The sequence below is a fragment of the Lepus europaeus genome, chromosome X, assembly GCF_033115175.1.
Source record: "Lepus europaeus isolate LE1 chromosome X, mLepTim1.pri, whole genome shotgun sequence".
Classification (NCBI taxonomy): domain Eukaryota; kingdom Metazoa; phylum Chordata; class Mammalia; order Lagomorpha; family Leporidae; genus Lepus; species Lepus europaeus.
The window spans coordinates 110,716,420-110,738,846 of record NC_084850.1 but is presented as its reverse complement, the minus strand read 5'-3'; the positions used below and the strand labels follow the sequence as shown (position 1 = coordinate 110,738,846).

Here is a 22,427-nt window from a genome sequence, read left to right as displayed (position 1 = left end):
CATTCATCCCATATGTTATGATTTTGTTACAAAATGTACCCAGTTCCACAAATACATAAAATAAATTCTAATCCATACCTGTTATCAAAGCTGTGTGATTTTCTCCACAGGAAATAGAACTTATTTTGTGATCTTTAATATATTCGATGGCTTTGGGTTCTGAAGTTTCAAAAATAAAAGTGCCAAGACCCAGCTGACCAAACTGCCCGAGTCCAAATGTATACACAATTGTCTCTGAAAGGAAAGGGCCAAATACAAGAAAAAGATTACATGGAAGTGGACACTGTCACCACCATATCTAGAAAAACTGTACATTCAACCTTTTATAATGGAAGTTAAGTGTCACTGAAAAAATACCTGTATTAAGAATATTTAATAGTGAGATATAAATTTTTCACTGAACAGAAAAATGAAAAGGCACACAATTATAATTCATTTGAGGTAGTAAAAGGAATTAAATTAATGACAATTGATGCTTTTTGAGTATAGGTGGTAGTTATAGGAACATTTCAAGTAGTCCCCAAACTTAAGCATCTTCTATCATACTAGTTGCTTATTTATAACAATTTCTTTTCTGGTTATGTATAAAAGGTAAAATAAGACCCATGCCATGATTTTTGTAATTGAAGTTAACCATTGTGCCCCTTATTGCTCACTTTATGTGAAAATAATTTACAATGTATTGTTGAATGACATTATTAAACAATCAATATTTGAATCATTCAGAATAACTTTGAATCACCTATTAGAATATATAGAATAGTAACCTATTTCTACAATATTTCCATAAACTAGAGAAAATATCTGGCACATAAAAAATAAATTTCATCCTGCCTATAGTATGAATTTTTAATTTATGAAGATTAATTTCTAGAATAAATCTTTTTGAAATTATATGAAAATTCATTTTGTCAACAATGATTTCAAAACATCATAACTCACAATTGTTTCCAAATTTAGAACGGAGACTTTGAAAAAAATTATTTCTAACTTGGAAAAGGTTCCATTTGGAAATTTTAATTCTAGGAAACCAAAATTCAGTAAGCATGACTGGGACTAGAATGGGAAGTCAAGGAACAGATAAGTAATACATAATGGAATACATAAACATGAGGAAGACAATTATTTGTCCTTAAAAATGAACTAGACACCATGTTATTTGCTGCCATTAAAGATATTAAAATCATGGAAATGTCAATCATGTTAGCAAAAACAATTCAACAATCAATTTTTTTTCCTTCTTAAAAAAATGTTTCCATAGGCCAGAAATATGTACTAACTATAGGGATGAAAAAGATGCAAGGCCAACTCACATAAATTATCTAAAAGTGTCAAACTCACAGAAGCTAAGAATAAAATGGTGGTCGTCAGGGGTGAAGTTGTGAGGGAGAGAGCGTTGCTGTACAACAAGAATAAAGTTTCTCTCATATAGGACAAGTTTTAGAGACCTGATGTAAAACATTGTGCCCATATAAACAGCATATAACAATAGTATACCACACACTTAAAAATCCATTAAGAGGGTAGACCTTATGTTAAATGTTCTTATCACAATAAAAAGGCCATTAAAAATGTCATTAGCAGGGCCAGCCACCATTGTGGTGAAACGGGTTAAGTCACTGCCTGTGACACCAGCATCCCATATCAGAGCACCAGTTCAAAGTCCCAGCTGCCCTGTTTCCACTCCAGCTCCCTGCTAATGTGCCTGGGAAAGCAGCAGCAGACAGCTCAAGTACTGAGGGCCCTGCCATCCATATGGGAGGCCTGGATAGAGTTCCAGGCTTCTGGCTTCAGCCTGGCCTAGCCCTGGCTGTTGTGGCCATTAGGGAGTGAAACAGCAGATGCAAGATTTCTCTGTCTTTGTCTCTCCACACTCTGCTTTTCAAATAAATAAACATAAATCTTAAAAATAATCTTAAAAAAATAAAAAATTTTAAAAAATTTAAGGATGTCATTAGCCACCACAGAAATCAGGGAACAGAGTAATAGGCTCTACACATACCCGTGAGAACCACAGTGTGTCCTCCACCACAAGCCACCTGGATCACCTTCTCAGGAATTCCAGTCACCAGCTGGGGAGTTTTGTGATTGATCAGCAGCTCCTCAGGGAGACCTAACTTCCCATTCTCACATTCTCCAAATGTGTACAGTTCACCGTCCACTAAGGAAGGAAAAGTACTGTTATCAATGATGACATAAATATGAACAAGAACTTATCTTTTTGGTACACATTCTCATGTTCAATAAAAAATTTAGGTAATGACAACTTAATAAATTTTACCTTTCTTTCTAGAGATATTTTTACTGTATACAAGGAAATAAAATTAGATTTTTTTGGTTCTCTTTTATTATTTTAATCTAATAATCTTCATGAAAATTTTAAGACTATCTACTATTAAACAAACAAAATCATTTTAGCTCTTTCACAAAACATAGCAAAGGCTATCTTGCATCCTCTACTTACTTTTCAATCTCTTTTTCATTAGGGGAAGGAGGGCGAGGGCAAGGGCGAGAGTGAGGGCAAGGGTGAGGGAGACAGACAGCAAGCTCCCATCCACTGTTTCACTCCTCCAAATGTTTGCCACGGTTGGGGCTGGGCTGGGACAAAGCTGGAAACTGGGAATTCAATCCAAGTCTGTCACATAGGTGGCAGAGACCCAAATACTTGGCCCATTACCGCTGCCTCCCAGGGTGTACATTAGCAGGATGCTGCAGTCAGGAGACAGAGCAGGGTATTGAAACCAGGTACTTCACTATGGTTGGCACACATCTTAACCAGTGTCAGCTGGAAAGCTAAATGCCTACTCCTCCTCTATTTACTTATTTTTTTAAGATTTATATTTATTTGAAAGTCAGAGTTACACAGAGAGAAGGAAAGGCAGAGAGAGAAAGGGGGGGGGGGGGGAGAGGTCTTCCATCTGCTAGTTCATTCTCCAGATGGCAGCAATGGTCAGAGCTGCACTGATCCAAAGCCAGGAGCCAGGAACCATGTGGGTGCAAGGGCCTAAGGACTTGGGCCATCTTCTACTGCTTTCCCAGGCCATAGCAGAGAGCTGGATGAGAAGCGGAGCAGCTGGGTCTCGAACTGGTGCCCATATGGGATGCCGGCACTGCAAGCGGTGGCTTTACCCGCTACACCACAGCACCAGCTCCCCCTCTATTTACTTATAACAAAGCAAAACAACTAAATATTAACACCCCATAAAAACATGTTTTGTCATATTCACTGATATCCAAAAACCCAACAGTATCTAGTATAAGCAATTATCAAATTGCTTAAATAAATTGTTAAATAAGTGAATGAATAATTACTTTTTATAAAACTTGTTTTAAAAAACTAGTAACTTGGGCTGGCACCGTGGCTCACTTGGTTAATCCTCTGCCTGTGGCACCAGCATCCCATATGGGCACCGGGTTCTAATCCTGGTTGCTCCTCTTCCAGTCCAGCTCTCTGCTGTGGCTCGGGAGGGCAGTGGAGGATGGCCCAAGTGCTTGGGAAACCCAAGTGCTTGCACCCATGTGGGAGATCAGGAAGAAGCACCTGGCTCCTGGCTTTCGGATCGGCACAGCGCCCGCCGTAGCGGCCATTTGGGGAGTGAACCAATGGAAGGAAGACCTTTCTCTCTGTCCTCTCTCTCTGTCAAATAAAAAAATTTTAAAAAAAACTAGTAACTAGAGTAAATATGTTGAATAAATCTTAATATAGCAGATTTGACTTAGTTAGATATTCTTCCTCCAGAAAGAGTCTCTTACCAAGGAGGTCCTGACATTTAATCACTGTCTTGTCTATACTAACACCATTGATTTGTTCTCATTACACTATGACTTTAAGATCCCTGAAAGTAGACACTTTCTTATTCATTTCTATGAAACTGAGTTCTAGAAAGCAGAAATTTAATAAAATATATTATCATATTTTACATTTTTATAAATACATAAAGTAATCTAACAAATGACAGAACATACAAACATTGGTGTAAGGAAAGAGGTAACCTAGTGGGTTTGCTTGCCTTATTCTTGGAATATCTCCAAGAGAACCATGATAGACCCTCGGCCAAACTCTGCGAAGTTGGCCCTTAGAGGATTCATTGTTAGTGTCTGATAATTTTGTTACATATACCTGGAGCAATGAACTATGCCAGATTAGGTTCTCAGGTTTGTTATTGATGGTCCCAGTTTCAGCTAGCAGAAAAAGCCTATATGACCTGTCCCCCTTCCCTCCAGCTCACCATAAAAAAATAGCCTCAGCCCCCAAGACTAGCATAGGCTTCCCTAATCAGAGATATTCCATACATGTCCCTATAGTTCCTATATGGCAGGAAGAAGAAGAGATCTGCAAGGAAGCCTATACTAGACCTCTATGGACTTTATCTATGATGCATATTTTTCATATTTTTATTTTGTTCTTTCTGGCTTTGCTATAATAAAGCTTATTCATGAGTATAATCTGCTATTGAAGCTTGTGAGTCATTCTAGCAACACTTAGGAAAGTGTTGGGACATTCAGCAAAGATGGTGTGCAACACTTAAAACTTCATCAAATACTGCAAACGCAGCTATAGTGATTTTCTAGATTTACCTGCACAGAAAATTTTGCTGCACCATAGTTTTCTATGAAGTATTTAGCAAAAACTGTCTCAGGAAAAGTGCTCAGTACGTTAGCAACCTTCCCTCTTTTCTCATGCCTCTTGCCTTTCATATAAAATTAGTTACTAAGGCCTGGTAAATCTCCCCCACCTCTTACAATTCCTACTGCCCCTCCCACCTTACATGAATTTTCTCCTGAACCAAGTTTTCCAAATGGATTTCCCAGCTTTAGTCTCAGATATCTAAACAATAACAGATATATCTTCCAAAATAAAGGGTCTAAACCTGATACTTCTAATTTTTTAAAAAATGCACTTACAAAATGTAGCATATTATTCCTGGGGTTCAGTTTCCTTTAAGATCAATGACTGCTAGGTAGGAAACTTGTCCTCACGTCTAGACAAGCTCAACTATGCAATAATCTTCAAATACACGATTTACTTTTCTGCCGCCATAAATGCATTTGGTTTTTTGTTTGTTTGTTTTTGACAGGCAGAGTTAGACAGTGAGAGAGAAAGGTCTTCCTTTTTTCGTTGGTTCACCCCCCAAGTGGCTGCTACGGCGGCCGCGTTGCGGCTGGTGTGCTGCGCCAATCCGAAACCAGGAGCCAGGTGCTTCCTCCTGGTCTCCCATGCGGGTGCAGGGCCCAAGGACTTGGGCCATCCTCCACTGCACTCCCAGGCCACAGCAGAGAGCTGGACTAGAAGAGGAATAACCAGGACAGAATCTGGCGTCCCAACCGGGACTAGAACCCGGGGTGCCGGCGCCACAGGCAGAGGATTAGCCTAGTGAGCCGTGGCGCCAGCCGCATTTGGTTTTGTCTCTGCCAGCTTTCTCTTTGTCTCACCTCCACCTCTAAAAGTACTTTCCAAGTTTAGTAGTTAATTTTAAAAACCATCCTTTCTCTGAAATATGTTCTGATGCCTCTAGCAAGAAATAATCTTTTCTCTTGTTTGATGTCACCTAAGACTCTAATATCAAATTTCTTATATTACCAATAGTGGGCTATATCTCTTATAGTTATTGGTATAGCATGGTAGTTAAAAGCATGAGCCCCAGAACCAGACAGCCCTGTGTGCATCTGGGTTGTGCCATTCACTCAGTCATACTGAGCAAGTTAATTGTTGTGTCTATAAAATGGGAATACAAGTACCTATGTTATGAAGTTGCTGATTCACAAGAATAAATGAATTAATGCATTCAAAACTACTTGAAACATACAGGGAGTGCCAGTCATTAGTTGCTTCCACACCCTCCTCCTCCTCCTCCTTGTGAGCACGTAGAGAAACCATGAGCCAAGAAGAAGCATTTGGGCCTTTAGAGTCAGAAGGTGGGGTTTCAAATTGTTTCTGCAACTAAGGTGCAGCATAAATTTTGTTAAAGTCATATCCTAAACCTGCTACCACAAATGAAATCAGAGATAACACCACCTCTCTTGAGTTCTGATATTAAATGAAAACTTTTTTACTTGAAAATCCTTTGTTGATGGAAAAACTTTCTTTTAAAAAAATTATTTATTGAGGGGTCAGCACTGTGGCATAGCAGGTAAAGCCGCCACCTGCAGTGCCAGCATCCCATATGGGCGTCTGTTCGAGACCCGGCTGCTCCATTTCCGATCCAGCTCTCTGCTACGGCCTGGGAAAGCAGTAGAAGATGGTCCAAGTGCTTGGGCCCCTGCACCTGTGTGGGAGACCCTGAAGAAGCTCCAATCTCCTGGCTTCAGATCAGTACAGCTCCAGCCGTTGTGCCTATTTGGTGAGTAAACCAGCATATAGAAGATCTCTCTCTCCCTGCCTTTTCTTTTTTTTTTTTTGACAGGCAGAGTGGACAGTGAGAGAGAGAGACAGAGAGAAAGGTCTTCCTTTTTCCGTTGGTTCACCCCCACAATGGCCACTGCAGCCGGCGCGCTGCGGCCGGCACACCACGCCGATCCAAAGCCAGGAGCCAGGTGCTTCCTCCTGGTCTCCCATGCAGATGCAGGGCCCAAGGACCTGGGCCATCCTCCACTGCACTCCCGGGCCACAGCAGAGAGCTGGACTGGAAGAGGAGCAACCGGGACAGAATCTGGCGCCCCGACCGGGACTAGAACCCGGTGTGCCGGCGCTGCAGGCGGAGGATTAGCCTATTGAGCCATGGCGTCAGCCTGCCTTTTCTTTTAAAAAAGATTTATTTATTTGAAAGGCAGAGTTACACAGAGGAGAAGCAGAGAGAGAGAGAGAGAGAGAGAGAGAGAGAGAGAGAGAGGTCTTCCATCCAATGGTTCACTCCTCATTGGCCACAATGGCCAGAGCTGAGCCAATCCGAAGCCAGGAGCCAGGAGCTTTTTCCAGGTCTCCCATGCAGGTGCATGGGCCCAAGGACTTGGGCCATCTTCTGCTTTCCCAGGCCATAGCAGAGAGCTGGATTGGAAGTGGAGCAGCCGGGTCTTGAACCAGTGCCCATATGGGATGCCGGCGCTTCAGGCCAGGGCATTAACCCACTGTGCCACAGTGCCAGCCCCAATAAATATTTCAAAAATTACTGAAAGGAAGAGCTATAGAGAGAGAGGGAGATACAGACAAATATCTTCCATCCGCTGGTTCGGTTCACTCCCCAAATGGTCACAACTACCAGGGCTGGGTCAGGACAAAACCAGGAGCCTGTAACTCCATCCAGGTCTCCCATGTGGGTGGCAGGAGCCCAAGTACTTGGGCCATCATCTGCTGCTTTCCCAGGTACATTAGCAGGGAGCTAGATCAGAAGTGGAGCAGCCAGGACTCAAACCAATGCTCATATGGGATGCTGGTGTCATAGGTGATAGCTTAACCCACTGCATCACAACATCAGCCCCAGATGGTAAAACTATACATCTGGTAGCTAGTATTATATTCTAATCAAGTTGGTATTATAAAAAACATCACTTAAAATGAATTTTGCATAGTAAGCCACTGAATCATTTCTCACAGTGCCAATTTTTTAAGGTCATATATGTACCCATAAAGGATTAGAAATTATATTTCCATGTAGCTATCAGTAGAATCTTCTTTAAATGGGGAAGATAAACTTTTAATTCATATAAAATGTTCTGAGTTCATTTTCTTATTTATATATAAAAATCACATATCATGAACAAAGAAATCATCCACTTTTACTTCATTCAAGCCCATTAGTTTTTATGAAATCTGGATTCCTCAAACTATCTAACTGGCTCTGATATCTACCTCCCCCAGGATTCTGACTTTACTTAGGCACCCTGCTAGGTGTCTATTCTCCAATCTCTGAAGATTAATCCATACATCCCTATCCTATTCCCATAACCCCAACTGATTTACTTATAACCTCTGTTGTGCTGTGCCTAATTCACTCTTATGGCTGAAATGCTGCTCAGACCCAACCATTAAGAAATCAGATGAAATAAGAAATAAGATGAAAAGACAGAAAGCAGGGGAAATATCTGAAAATTTCATATGCTTTTCTTCTAATGTTTAAAAATCAAATATTGTATATAATTTAGAACATGAACTTAAATTTAGAACATGAACATGACCAAACATACTACTAAGTTTAAAAGTCTGCAGGAAGCTTTAAACATTAACTATCTCAGTAACATGTTCTGTATTTTTATTACAAAAACTTGTTCTTTTGGATCTCCAAAAGATAACAAATGTCCTTTTCCATATAATATCTTCATCTCTCATAAAATATATATTAAGTAAAAGCCCCTATGTTAGAGTTATGTCCAAGATCTGTAAAAAACTTCTTCAAATGATTGCCATTAAACAATAGCTAGCATGAAAACTGAGTCTCCACCAATATGGTTAGTAAAAGTTCACTGTATATACAAGGCTGCACATATATTTTATTTAAAAAACCCTTTCAATTGCATACTTTAAATGGCTGAATTTCAAGGTATGTGAATTACATCTCAATGAAATTCCTTTTTATGAAAGTCATAAAAACCAAAACAAAAGCTCAATGTACCACTTGTTGGGTGAGAAGAACAATTCTAACTTATACCCTAACAGCTAAAGCAGAGTTTATTAATAAAATTGAATCTGGCACCTTTCTTAAAATACAAATATATTTATTTGCAATTTGTGTTTTATTGATTGGTTTTCTTTCTTTCTTTATAGATTTATTTATTTATTTATAGATTTATTTTATTTATTTGAAAGACAGTTACAGAGAGAAGTAGAGAGAGAGAGAAAGAAAAAGATCTTCCATGTGCTGGTTCACTCCCCAAATGGCCACACAGCCAGAGCAGAGCTGAGCTGATCCAAAGCCAGGAGCCAGGAGCTTTTTCCATGTCTCCACATGGGTGCAGGGGCCCAAGGACTTGGGCCATCTTCTACTGCTTTCCCAGGCCACAGCAGAGAGCTGGATCAGAAGTGGAGCAGCTGGGACTTAAACCAGTGCCCATATGGGATGCTGGTGCTGTAGGCCGCGGCTTTAATCCACTGTGCCACAGCACCGGCCCTGGTTTTATTTTTCCATTTGTGTTTTTCCTCCTGTTTTTTGTTTGTTTGTTTGTTTGTTTCATAAATAAATTATAGAATGCACCAACCCCCAAAAGCCCCAAAGTTACCAAAAATTTGGTAGATGGTATTACCCCTCCAAGGAATTTGACTATTTATTCACCTACTCCCTCTACACTATTCATTATTAATTTGTTTAAGTCACCAGTGATACAGTGGTGAACAATACTGACAAATCCATTGGTTAATGGGAGGCACTGGGATGGGTCAATTAACAACTCATAACCTGAGTTTGTGGTCCAACAGAGTACTGTAGGGGCTAGAGCTGTGGCATAGTGGATAAAGCCAACGCCTGCAGAGTCGGCATCTCATACAGACACAGATTCAAGTCCTGGCTGCTCCACTTCCAATCCAGCTCTCTGCTATGGCCTGGGAAAGCAGAAGATGGCCCAAGTCCTTGGGCCCCTGTACCTATGTGGGAGACCCAGAAGAAGCTCCTGGTTTCTGGCTTCGGATTGGCACAGCTCTAGCTGCTGTGGCCATTTGGGGACTGAACCACTAGATGGAAAACCTCTCCCTCCCTCCCTTTCTCTCTCTTTCTCTCTCTCTGCCTCTGCCTCTCTGTAATTTTGCCTTACAAATAAATAAATGAGGCTGGCGCCGCGGCTCACTTGGCTAATCCTCCGTCTGCGGCGCCGGCACACCAGGTTCTAGCCCCGGTTGGGGTGCTGATTCTGTCCCGGTTGCTCCTCTTCCAGTCCAGCTCTCTGCTGTGGCCCAGGAGTGCAGTGGAGGATGGCCCAGGTCCTTGGGCCCTGCATCTGCATGGGAGACCAGGAGGAAGCACCTGGCTCCTGGCTTCAGATCGGTGCAGCGTGCCAGCCATAGTAGCCATTTGGGGGGTGAACCAACAGAAGGAAGACCTTTCTCTCTGTCTCTCTCTCTCTCCCTAACTCTGCAGGTCAAAATAAATAAATAAATCTTAAAAAAAGAGTAATTGTATAAAATAAAGATTTAGAGAGATGACTAAGAGGGGCAACAAATATCTTACGCCCTCTAGATGTTTTAACAATTAAAAAACTATCAGCTAAGTGGAAAGCCATAATCATAATTCTCTTATTACTACTAGTATATGTATGTGTGTATGTATATATATATATATAGAGAGAGAGAGAGAGAGAAAGAGAGAGAGAGAGAGAGAGAGACTATAAAAGAGCCCAACATTTCAACTATTTTTAACTAAGGTAGAAAAGGTTGGCAGTGGGTCCAGGAAAGAGAGAAGTTGAAGCTGCTTGGAAAAGTCCCACTATATCCTATAATGTACTCATATCCTATAATGAGCTTATTTCTTTTTCAACTAGTATTCAACCTGGTTCTCACTGAAACACTAAATTATCAGGACAACAGTAGGGTAAAGTATATAGGCAAATAGTTCTAGAGCCAAGTGGCCCAAAGGTCTTGTTACTACCAAAGGGATCTAAGAAGTCTGAGACCCAAAATTTCAGCTTCTAACATATTAATTTTGTTTCTGTAATAGACTGAATATGGGTATTCACTTAGAAAGTGAGGTATTGTGCAGCAGGTTAAGCTACAGCCTGCAATAAATGCCCATATCCCACATCAGAGTGAGGGGGACTGAGTCCCACTCCTGCTTCTGATTCTGCTTCCTGCTCATATGTACCCTGGGAGGCAACAGATGACAGCTCAGGTGCTTGGTCCTTGCATTCATGTGGGAGACCTTGCTAGAGTTCCTGGCTCCTGGATTTGGCCTGGTTCAGCCCCAGCTATCGTGAAATCTGTGAGTGAATCAGTGGATTGATGATAACTGTCTGTCTCCCTCTTTCTCTGCCACTCTGCCTTTCAAGTAAGTGTAAATAAGTAAATTTTTTAAGGATTTTTAAAATTTATTTGACAGATAGTTAGACAGTGAGGGAGAGAGACAGAGATAAAGGTCTTCCTTCCGTTGGTTCACTCCCCAAATGGCCGCTATGGCCAGAGCTGCGCCGATCCGAAGCCAGGAGCCAGGTGCTTCCTCCTGGTCTCCCATATGGGTACAGGGGTCCAAGCACTTGGGCCATCCTCCACTGCCTTCCGGGGCCACAGCAGAGAGCTGAATTAGAAGACGAGCAAATGGGACTAGAACCTGGCGCCCATTAAAGATTTTATTTATTTATTTGAGAGGTGGAGTTGCAGACAGCGAGAGGGAGAGACAGAGAGAAAGGTCTTCCTTCTGTTGGTTCACTCCCCAAATGGCCACAATGACTGGAACCGCGCTGATCCGAAGCCAGGAGCTTTTTCCTGGTCTCCCACCCTGGTGCAGGGTTCCAAAGACTTGGGCCATTTTCTACTGCTTTCCCAGGCCACAGCAGAAAGCTGGACTGGAAGAGGAGCAACAGGGACTAGAATCGGCGCCCATATGGGATGCCAGCGCCGCAGGCAGAGGATTAATCTACTGCTCCACGGCGCCGGCCCCATAAATATTTTTTTAAAAAGTTAACATGTCAGAGAAACTCTGAAATTATAAATTCTTATCATAGAAATAGAGAAATACTGTCACCTAAGATAGGCCAAAATTCTTTCATCATCTAGACAACCATGGCATTATTTATACAGAACTGTAGAATATATTATATAATTTTATTATTTAGTAATAACTTAGAAATGGTAGATAACATGAGAAATCGAAAATGTTTTAGCTTACTTGTTACAAAGGCTGAATGGTAATACCCACAAGAGATCCAGGAAATAGGCTTCCCGATGGTCACTTGATGAGGGACGCACACATTAGTTACATTTTTTAAACCAATCTGTCCTTCAGAATTGTCACCCCACATAAAAAGTTCTCCGTTCTCTATAAAGAAAGCATGAGAAAAGGTTTTAAAAGCAGTACTCTCAAGCACTGACATTCACATTTCTAACAGACCCTGACTGTAATCACTTTGCGCACATCCATCTCGTCACCTCAACAGCACACACAGATTGCCCTTTCTTACAATTAATCACTTTTTCTCTAATCCTTATGTCTCTAAACAGAAGTATTTTCTTCCTTCCAAGCAGTCTATCTGAAGAGAGAGACAGCACTAGAGATCTACAGGCCTGAAGGGCAAGTCCTAGGTCAAAAGTACCTGGGAGGCCTCACCCTTGAAAACACTGAGGAAAACATGTTTCAAAGAAAAAAGGAAATCTATTTTTTTTGAAAACACAGACCCTAGCTTCGGTGAATGAGACACATTAGTCTACATGACATCTTAAAAATAGGTTGGGCTGGCACCGTGGCTCACTTGGCCAATCCTCCGCCTGTGTCGCTGGCACCCCGGGTTCTAGCCCCGGTTGGGAAGCCTGGATTCTGTCCCGGTTGCTCCTCTTCCAGGCCAGCTCTCTGCTGTGGTCCGGGAAGGCAGTGGAGGATGGCCCAAGTGCTTGGGCCCTGCATCTGCATGGGAGACCAGGAGGAAGCACCTGGCTCCTGGCTTCAGATCGGCGCAGCTCTGGCCGTAGCGGCCATTTGGGGAGTGAACTAACGGAAGGAAGACCTTTCTCTCTGTCTCTCTCTCACTCTCTAACTCTGCCTGTCAAAAAAAAAAAACAGGTTAACTTATTTCCTTTCTATTAAAGATTTTGATGTGTGAAAAGGTTAAATTAGGAAGAATATTTAGAAGGAATATATCAATACGTATTTACATTCTGCAATTGATTTAATATTGGTAAACTCTGAATTGATTTAATAACTGAATAAATGATTGAAAATAAAACTGAAAGAAGGATGCCAAAATGTTAACTATACAGTTGACAAAACTGAAGGGCCAGAGGTTCAGATATGACTCTGGCTTTCCTGACCCGCAGAGCACCTCTGGAAGTTACAGCCTCCAACTCGGAACAAAGCAGATCAACAGCTTCAATGGGACCATGTTGATTTCAGCTCCAATTTTTAAAGAAATGTCTCAGATGCACTTTCAATAGGAGGCAGAGAGATGCAACAACCGTTAACATATATTTTCACAACATACACTGTGACAGATTTGTATAGATGTTTCTGATAGCAACTTTATTAAAGCTGCAAGTATAATTTTTGGAGCATACCATGAACATAACATTTAATAAACCTAAAGGAGGAGATGGACAGTACGGCTTAGATTTGATTTACCAATTATCTTCTAAATGCATATTTACAACTAATTCTAAATAAGCATAAACTGCAATATATGTCAAGATTTAAAGTTCTGCTTCAAAAGTCCTCTGAATGCACACAGTCAATGAACGAAAAACTAACCAGCAATGGTGTCTTCAGTCTACTGAGTTGGCATATCCTGGTCTAAAGGAAAAGATATGTCCTAGATTGCAATGGAAATGAGCCTTACCAGTCAGTGCAGCTGAAGTATTGGAACCAGCAGAGAGCTGTTTAATCTTATGCTGGGATGTAAAAAAGCTGATTGGATAAAAAGTGTTTCTCCCTTCAGTGTCGCCAAGTCCCAACTGTCCGTCATTATTTCCTCCAGTTGCATATACGTTGCCTTCTTCTGTACATGGAAAAATAAAACACCAATAAATTACAATTACCCTCTGTAGCAGACAAGTCAGTGTACAGGAGATAGTTCCTCTATTCACAGTGAAGAAACTTGAAAGCTGTTACCATCCCATTACTAGGTGAACAACTTCATTTCATGGTCAAAAATAAAGCACATCAAGCAAGGCCACACACTTTGGTGACATTTTATGAATCATTCTAGAGCTTACTTGGCAACTGAAATACACAGAACGCATTTTCTGGTTAATACAGCTCTTTATTAATTACAAGCAAAAAAGAGGAGAGTAACTTCCAAATTACTTTAAAATCCAAATCAAACTATTTTGAGATGTGGTTCATTAATTTTAAATTTCATCCCCATTAAAGCTAAAGCATAATAGTACAAATAAGTAAAATGAGGCAAAATGAAGAATATAATCAGAAATATGAACGTTCAATGTTGTATAATTATTTTAACTTTCTAGCTAAATAGGAGGACAGTACAGCATTGTGTTTAGGAGGAAAGACTTCAGAGCCAGACTGCCTGGGTACAAAATCTGACTTGCTACTTACCAGCTGTGTGACCTTGGGCAAGCCACACTTAACTTCTCTGTGCCTCATTTTCCTCATTTGTAAAATGGGGATAGCACTGGATGCCTACTTCAAAGTTGTTATGAAGATTAAAATAGTTGACATTTGTAAAATTCTTAGAATAGAATCTGACTCATTGCAAACACTATACAAATGTTAATTACTTAAATAAGTACACCATGTCTAGATTTTAACAATTTCCAGTAGTCTCTAAACTAATGAAGACTTCTGTTTTGTTTTATAATTTTTTATTTATATAAGATGAACAAATTTCATGTATTTCATATATAAAGATTTAGGAACAGAGTGATACTTCCCACCCTACCCTCCCTCCTCCTTCCTTTCTTATTCTTTTAATTTTTACAATGACATACTTTGTTTATTTTACAATCATAAGATTAACATGGGGCTGGTGCTGTGGCGCAGCAGGTTAACACCTTGGCCTGAAGTGCTGGCATCCCATGTGGGTGCCGGTTCGAGTCTCAGCTGCTCCACTTCTGATCCAGCTCTCTGCTATGGCCTAGGAAAGCAGTGGAGGATGGCCCAAGTCCTTGGACCCCCACACCCATGTGGGAGACCTGGAGGAGGCTCCTGGCTTCAGATCAGTGCAGCTCCTACCGTTGTGGCCAATTGGGGAGTGAACCATTGGATGGAAGACCTCTTTCTTCCTTTCTCTCTCTCTCTCTCTCTCTCTCTCTCTCTCTCTCTCTCTCTCTGCCTCTCCTCTCTCTGTATAACTCTGATTTTCAAATTAATAAATAAATCTTTTTTTAAAAAAAGATTAACGTCCCACTAAAGACTTTAACAAATAGAAAAAAAAAAAACAAACACTGTTCCTCAACAGTAGAGATAAGGGCTGTAAAAAATAATTCTCAAAATTTCAATTTTGCTTATATACATTACATTTTTTGTACTCTATAGTTACCACAGAGCAGGGAAAACATGTGATATTTGTCTTTCCGGGACTGGCTTATTTCACTAAGTGTAATGGTTTCCAGTTGCCCCAGCCATCCTACTCCTAGGAATTTACCTATATGAAATGGAATCAGGATATCAAAGAGTTATCCATACCCCCATGTTTATTGCAGCTCAATTCACAATAACTAAGATATGGAATCAATCCAGATGCCCACCAACTGATGACTGGATAAAGAAAACGTGGTATATGCACACTATGGAATATTAGTCAGCTGTAAACAAGAATGAAATCCTGTTTTTCACAACACAATGGATGCAAATGGAAATCATGAAGACTTTTTAAACACACACATATTAAAGTAGCTACATCTGTCATAAAAACACACAAAAAGAGGGTCTCCACCTGCAGTGCCGGCATCCCATATGGGAGCCGGTTTGAGTTCCAGATGCTCCACTTCTGATCCAGCTCTCTGCTATGGCCTGGGAAAGCAGTACAGGATGGTCCAAGTCCTTGGGCCCCTGCACCCACATGGGAGACCTGGAAGAAGCTCCTGGCTCCTGGCTTCAGATAAGCACAGCTCCAGCCACTGTAGCCAATTGGGGAGTGAACCAGAGGATAGAAGACCTCTCTCTCTCTCTCTCTCTCTCTCTCTCTGCCTCTCCTCTCTGTGTAACTCTTTCAAATAAATAAATAAATATTTTTTAAAAATGCACATAAAGTTAAACCTCACTTAGTTATAGGGCAAACAGTACAAAATCAGTCTGAATCAGTGAAAACTTTAAATTAGAAACAAATAGTATCGAATTTAGTGGGTAAAGCCACCACCTGCAGTGCCAACATCCCATTTGGACGCCACTTCAAGACTAGCTGTGCCACTTCCAATCCAGCTCCCTGCTAATGTGCTTGGGGAAAGTAGCAAAAGAACAAAACCTAATCTAAAAAAAAGATTTACTTATTTATTTGAGAGGCAGAGTACAGACAGGGAGAGAGAGAGACAGAAAGAAAGGTCTTCCATCCACTGGTTCACTCCCCAAATAACTGCAATGGCCGAGCTGGGCCGATCCGTAGCCAGCAGCCAGGAGCTTCCTCCAGGTCTCCCAGTGGGTACAGGGGCCCAAGAACTCAGGCCATCTTCCACTGCTTCTGCAGGCCATTAGCAGGGAGCTGGATCAGAAGAGGAGCAGTTAGGACTCAAACTGATGCCCACATGGGATGCCGGTACCATAGGCAGAGGCACAACCCACTACACCACAGCACCAGCCCCACAAATCAACTTTTAAATGGAAGACACTATAAGACCACATGGAATAGGACTGTAAAATTCAACATGCTGGGGCAAAATGAAAGTTGGTGAAATGTTAAAGCATCAGAGAACTATGTGAGCAAAAAGTTGAGTAGAGGGGCCAGTGTAGTGGGTAAAGCCACCACCTACTGTAATCATTTGGATGCCATTTCAAGACCAGCTGTGCCACTTCCAATCCAGCTCCCTGCTAATGTGCCTGGGGAAAGTAGCAGAAGATGGTCCAAGTACTTGGGTCCCTGCATCCACTTGGGAGATCTGGAAGAAGCTGGCTCCTGGCTTCAGTGTGGCCTAGCCCCAACCATTGTGGTCATTTGGGGAATGAACCAGTGGATGGAAGATTCTGCCTCTTCCTCTCTCTGTGTAACTCTTTCACATAAATAAATATAAAGTCTTAAAAATAAAAAAGTTGAATAGGCCCAAAAAGCTCCATGGAAAAAGATTGATTTATATGGTATCTGAAAAGATAAGAATCTGAATAGGCCAAAAGAGAAAAGACATGTCAGAAAGGGGACAGTATGAAGAAAAAGGCAGAGGAGTGAGAAGACAGAAGTAGTCTGGCGGGGAAAGAGGTAGGAAGCACTGCTAAGGGATTCTGGGCCCGCGGGATTAATCATTACAGCAGCATTTGCTGAAAAGACTACCCTATTCTTCATTGATCTTACCTAATACCTCTGACAAAAATCAGTTGGGGGGCCAGCGCTGTAGTGTAGCAGGTAAAGCCACCACCTGCAGTGCCAGCATCCCATCTGGGCTCTGGTTCGAGTCCTGGCTGCTCCACTTCCGATCCAGCTCTCTGCTATGGCCTGAGAAGGCAGTAGAAGATGGCCCAAGTCCTTGGGCCCCTGCACCCATGTGGGAGACCCAGAAGAAGCTCCTGGCTTCAGATCAGCTCAGCTCTGGAGGTTGCGGCCACTTGGAGCGTGAACCAGTGGATAGAAGATTCTCATTCTCTCTCTCTCTCTCGCTCCCCCCCTCCCTCCCTGCCTCTCTGTAACTCTGCCCTTCAAATAAATAAATATTTTTTAAAAATTACTTGGGCATATGTATGCCTCTACTTCTGGACGCTATTCTGTTTCATTAATCTTTGTCCATCTATTTGCCAATACCACACTGTCTTCATTACTGTAGTTTTACTTCAAGTCTTGAAATTAGGTGGTTCAAGTTTCCCAATTTTATTCTTTTCCAAAAAGTTTTTGGCTATTTTATGTCCTTGGCTTTTCCATATAAATTTCAGAATCACTTTTTCAATTTCTATATACACACACAAAGCCTGTTTGAATTTGGATTAGAATTACACTTACATCCCTAGTCTTTTGGGTGGCTTCCACTCACCCTTAGCAAGGAAGAGGAAAGAGCAAGAAAAGGAGCAAGTAGCCCTTGAGGTATGCACACAGAGAGATGTTCCTTGAAAATATCGAAGAGCAAACTTTCTTCAGCTGTTTAACATTATCTGCATATCTAAGAAAACAAATACCTAATACCAATCACTGACAGATTTAAAAACCCTCATGTAACTGTTGCTTCAGTTCTCAAAATCAGGTAGGAAGTCACACAGGTTCAATATCATACCTGTTGAAACTAGGGTGTGGTTCCTTCCACAGGCAACATATTTCACTTTTTCAGGTTTTAGAGCTAAAAAGAGGAATTTGACAATTAAAATAATTTATAGATACAAAAATAATAAATAACCCAGGTCAAATGATAGCTAAGTTGTACAACTGGATGTGTCTGACTCCAAAGGTGATGTTAACTACCAAACCAAACGTTTTCAGAACTGGTTATGTACTACAATAACCAATAGAGCTTTGAAAACAGTAATAGATAGCTTAGTCTCATCCCTGGAGAATTTGATTCAGTGGGTCTGAAGTAGGGCCTACACATCTATGTATTTTTAAAAACTCTGTGGGTAATTAATATTGTGCTGAGATCTACCGTATTGTTTGCTATACCCTAACCAAACAGATCCATTACCTAATCTGCCATCACCATTATCAGACTCACTATCTACCACATTCAATGAAAACCTGCAAGTCCAATATTAGCAGACATACATCTAGGTTAAAATTGCTTATCGGGGCTGGTGCTATGGCGTAGCGGGTAAAGCCACCACCTGCAGTGCCAGCATCCCATATGGGCACTGGTTCGAGTCTCGGCAGCTCCACTTCTGATCCAGTTCTCTGCTATGGCCTGGGAAGGCGGTAGAAGATGGCCAGAGTCCTTGGGCCCCTGCACATGCATGGGAGACCCAGAAGAAACTCCTGGCTCCTGGCTTCGGACTGGCACAGCTCTGGCTGTTTCAACCAACTGGGGAGTGAACCAGCGGATGGAAGACCTCTCTCTCTCTCTCTCTCTCTCTCTGCCTCTCCTTCTCTCTCTGTGTAACTCTTTTAAATAAATAAATAAATCTTTAAAAAAAATTCTTATCAACTTATTATTCAAGAAATGTTTCTAGAACATCTCTGAAGTGCTTGGTATAGGAATTACAAAGATAACTAAGAGAGAATTTATAGTCTAGACAACCCTGTTAGCCTATCAGATAAGATTTCTGACACTGAGGATCATGCTCACCATGAATACTCCATGTTTAATAGACTGTACTCAATAAATACTTTTTTGACCACATGGAATACTTTAAGATTCCCATAACAACATCTATAAATAGCATGGATATGATAAATTTTGAGTGGGAGCTTAGAATTTGGTTACAAAGATAAAGAAAACTGTCTTTGTCACATCCAAAGTAATCTCCATTGCCCTTCAACTTCAGCTGATGTCTACAGGTCATCTCCAAACAAAGGCTTTGCGTGTAACAGTAAGAATGCTTTGTAAGGGTATTATACATCCAGCATTTTCTGGGACAGTCTTTCAAATACTTTGTCCCGTAGTTCTGTTAACTGGTACTGATCGACCCCCTAGTCTTAATGTTTCATTCAGTTATAAAACTGGCAATTCAACTACATAGAAGCACGATGTCTACAAGTATACTAAAAGAGTTCAAAATTCCAACACACCATGATATTTGGTCTTTTGATACACAATAACACCAATATTTAAATAGTTTCACAAACAAGCAACAAAAAGGATACACAAATGCAATCCGGGTTGAGTATTCTTTATCCAAAATGTTTGACAAGAAATGTTTCAAAGTTTTTCAGATTTTACAATATCTGCATAGACTTTACCTAGTTGAGCATCCCTAATACAAACAACTAAAATCCAAAATGTTTTTAAATTAAAACTGAGTGTCATGTCAGCACTCAAAAAGTTTCAAAGTTTAAAAAAATGTTTAGGAGAAAAAAAAGCTTCAGAGTTTGGATTTTCAAATTAGGGATATTCGAACTGTACTATATAATCATTTTAAAACCAAGGTGATTTTTAGACTCTAACATATAAAAGTAGTCTTGCATTTCATATAAAAAACTAGCTTAAATGTTAATACACAAGTAAAAGTCAGAAAACAAAGAAAGACTATTATTTATGACACTGAAGAACTAAACAATCAATTAAAAAGTACTTTATGGAGTATGTTAAGTATTTAAAGTGATAAAGAAGAAAAGATCCCAACCTTTGACACATGTTGGCTTGTTGATGATTGTCTTGGATCCTAATCCTAACTGACCCCAGTTGTTACTGCCAAACATATAAAGTTTATTATTTCCTGGTAGGAGAGAAAAAGGAATATATAAGTGAAGCGTTTTCACATACATACTATGAAGTAAAATGATCACAAAGCAATAAACAAGCTGTACTTTAAAAACCACATTGCTTTTCTATGTTGAAACAGGTTGCCTTAGCTATCTATGTATAGCCACATTCCATTAGGTTTAAAAGAGTTTTTAAGGTTACCCAGTAACAGTTCTTTAGATTATACTGAAATAGATTTATTCCAAGAAAGTTGCATGTATTAAAAAATCATATTTAAATACACTAAGGGAACTTAACACTGAAGATGCTCTTGATGAATCAACCTGTGAATTCTCTAACAAAAACAACAATCACACTTTATGTATTGTCAACATGTTTAAAACACAGCACATCTGTAAAATGCAGGATTCTCTAAGTGCCATGGTCCTCACTTAGCACTGTAATACTAACCTGTCACAACGGCAGTATGTTCATCTCCACATGAAAGGTGTGTAGGCACATCATTTTTAAACCAGAACTTACTAGGAATATTCTCAGCTAATTTGGTTTTTCCAAATGTAAACACAGCACCTGAACCTGTGAATGAAAGATGGCTTCTATTTAACAACTTTTACTGTGTTGCCTGTTATTTAAAAATGTTTTTTAAAAAGTTCATCTAAGTCTTCAACAGAATAATGTTTCAGCCTCTTTTAATATTTCTAAAGGAGAAAATTCAGAAGGTTTAGGAATCCAGTATAAAATGACAGGGTTCTCTCAATACAACTATTCAGTAAGCTTCTAATTCTTATCTTCCTCATGTACTATATAGTTGGTTATGGAGATATCCTTTGCTCTCTCCATAAGCACTATATGGAAAAAGATGGCTTATTTTGTACCCCACGGTCCTCGGAGATTGGGGTAGGATGGGGCGGAGGAAAGTTGATTTAACATTCTTAAACTCAGTCATTACCTAAAATGGGTGGCATTCAAAAACTCTTTTAGTCGAGTACCATTTTGTGGAGACAAAGAACCCTTACCAGTTCTTTAAAAACCAGTTAAATACACAAATGCACGCAAGCACACACAGAAGGCCATGTCCAGCTTTGGAGGAAATCCCAAGAAGGATGCTCATGTATAAAGAGACTAATCAGTATCAGGAAGGAAAACATAGCAAAAGCAAGCATTAATAACAAAGTTTCACTCGCAAGACACTGGTCATGATGGAAAACCTTCTGAGAACCCCAGTAAGGTGTCTCTGTCCAAAGTAAGAACGGAGAGTTTGGAAGCCAGGCTCTAGGAATCTTCTTCACTGTGTGATCCCGCCTCCCCAGGAAGCCCTCCCTGATACCCCCACTCTCCACCCCAAGCCATTTCTAGTGGGATGATCTATAGACAAGTTTGAAGCGCGCACCAAGAGGCTGGCCAGCACCGCCGCGTGAACGACCATTTCCGTTAGCCACTATGTCTGCCTGCTGGCTCACAATGCCAACTGCATTTCTGAGGCGCTCAGGGGGAAATGTTGTCTAAACACACACTCCGGAAAGCCTCCCTCTCGAAATTCGTTCCCTCATCCCCTCTGACCCCACCTCCGCGGCTACCCATTCTTTACCACATTCAGTACCTCGCTGGGTCCTGGGGGACCCCTCACGGAATCGCGTGTGAGAAGCAGGTACTTTGGAAAGTAAAGCGAGTCCCTGCCTTCGAGAAATCAACCGGAAGCTTATCTGAAGGGTGAGGCGGGCACCCAGTCCCCCTTGCCCCCTTCCCCGTCCCCTCCTCGCCCCTCAGTCACTAGCGGCGGCGGGGCCGCAGCTCCAGCCCCGCTGAGGCCGCCGAGGCGCCGGCCTGAGTCCCCACAGGGCCGGCCCACAGGCGGAGCCTGTTCGCTCTCCCGCCCGCCCGCGGACCCTCCCCCAATGGCCGCTGCCGCTCCTGCGTGAGCGACTGACCGGGCACCAGACCTTCAGGCTCTCCCATGCTCAGGGCCAGGCGCTGGGGCTTCTCTTCAGCCACGAAGACTATAGGGGCCACCCGATGAAGTCTAGGGCAGCCCCGGCGCCTCATTACTGAAGTGCGCGGCGCACTACTCTGACTCCCCCATAATGACTTTTCTGACATAGGTAACTACTGCGCGGCCGGAAGTCAACAAACAGACGCTAGGGGCAACGGAGGTGGAGCCTTGTGGCGCCAGCAGGGGCTGACGTCAGGGAGACCCCAGCGTAAGCCAGGCACGTTTTGCGGCGCAGGCGCAGACGCAGGGGTAGTGGGCTAGCGGTAGAGTTCGTGCGCCCTCTCATGGTCCTAAATGGGGGAGCAGCCACGCCGCGTGGTAGTGCTCCGGAGCATGCGCATTTGGGCCAGTAGCACTCCAAGCCCCGCAGGAATCCCACCCGAGTGGTGACAAACTCTCGCTTGTGCAAACGTCGATACACAAGTATGGCAATAC

The 22,427-nt window shown here is 41.6% G+C and overlaps 1 protein-coding gene across 8 annotated transcripts in view; it reads right to left on the bottom strand.

Annotated features, from left to right (window-relative positions):
- Positions 1-22,107, bottom strand: part of RPGR (retinitis pigmentosa GTPase regulator) — an 80,149-nt gene extending 58,042 nt beyond the window's left edge. For 6 of the 8 annotated variants that reach the window (XM_062183308.1, XM_062183307.1, XM_062183311.1 and 3 more), the window contains exons 1-8: positions 21,931-22,107; positions 20,453-20,578; positions 19,923-20,015; positions 17,927-17,989; positions 13,399-13,557; positions 11,742-11,891; positions 2,003-2,161; positions 79-234 (exon numbers count right to left, since the gene is read on the bottom strand). In XM_062183308.1, coding sequence (XP_062039292.1) covers positions 79-234; positions 2,003-2,161; positions 11,742-11,891; positions 13,399-13,557; positions 17,927-17,989; positions 19,923-20,015; positions 20,453-20,578; positions 21,931-22,099 — 1,075 coding nt within the window. In that variant the 5' untranslated portion in view covers positions 22,100-22,107. Of the gene's footprint in view, positions 1-78; positions 235-2,002; positions 2,162-11,741; positions 11,892-13,398; positions 13,558-17,926; positions 17,990-19,922; positions 20,016-20,452; positions 20,579-21,602; positions 21,707-21,930 lie in introns of those variants that run through there. The other 2 variants (XM_062183305.1, XM_062183310.1) reach the window with 2 other exon arrangements.
- Positions 22,108-22,427: the final 320 nt, after the last annotated feature.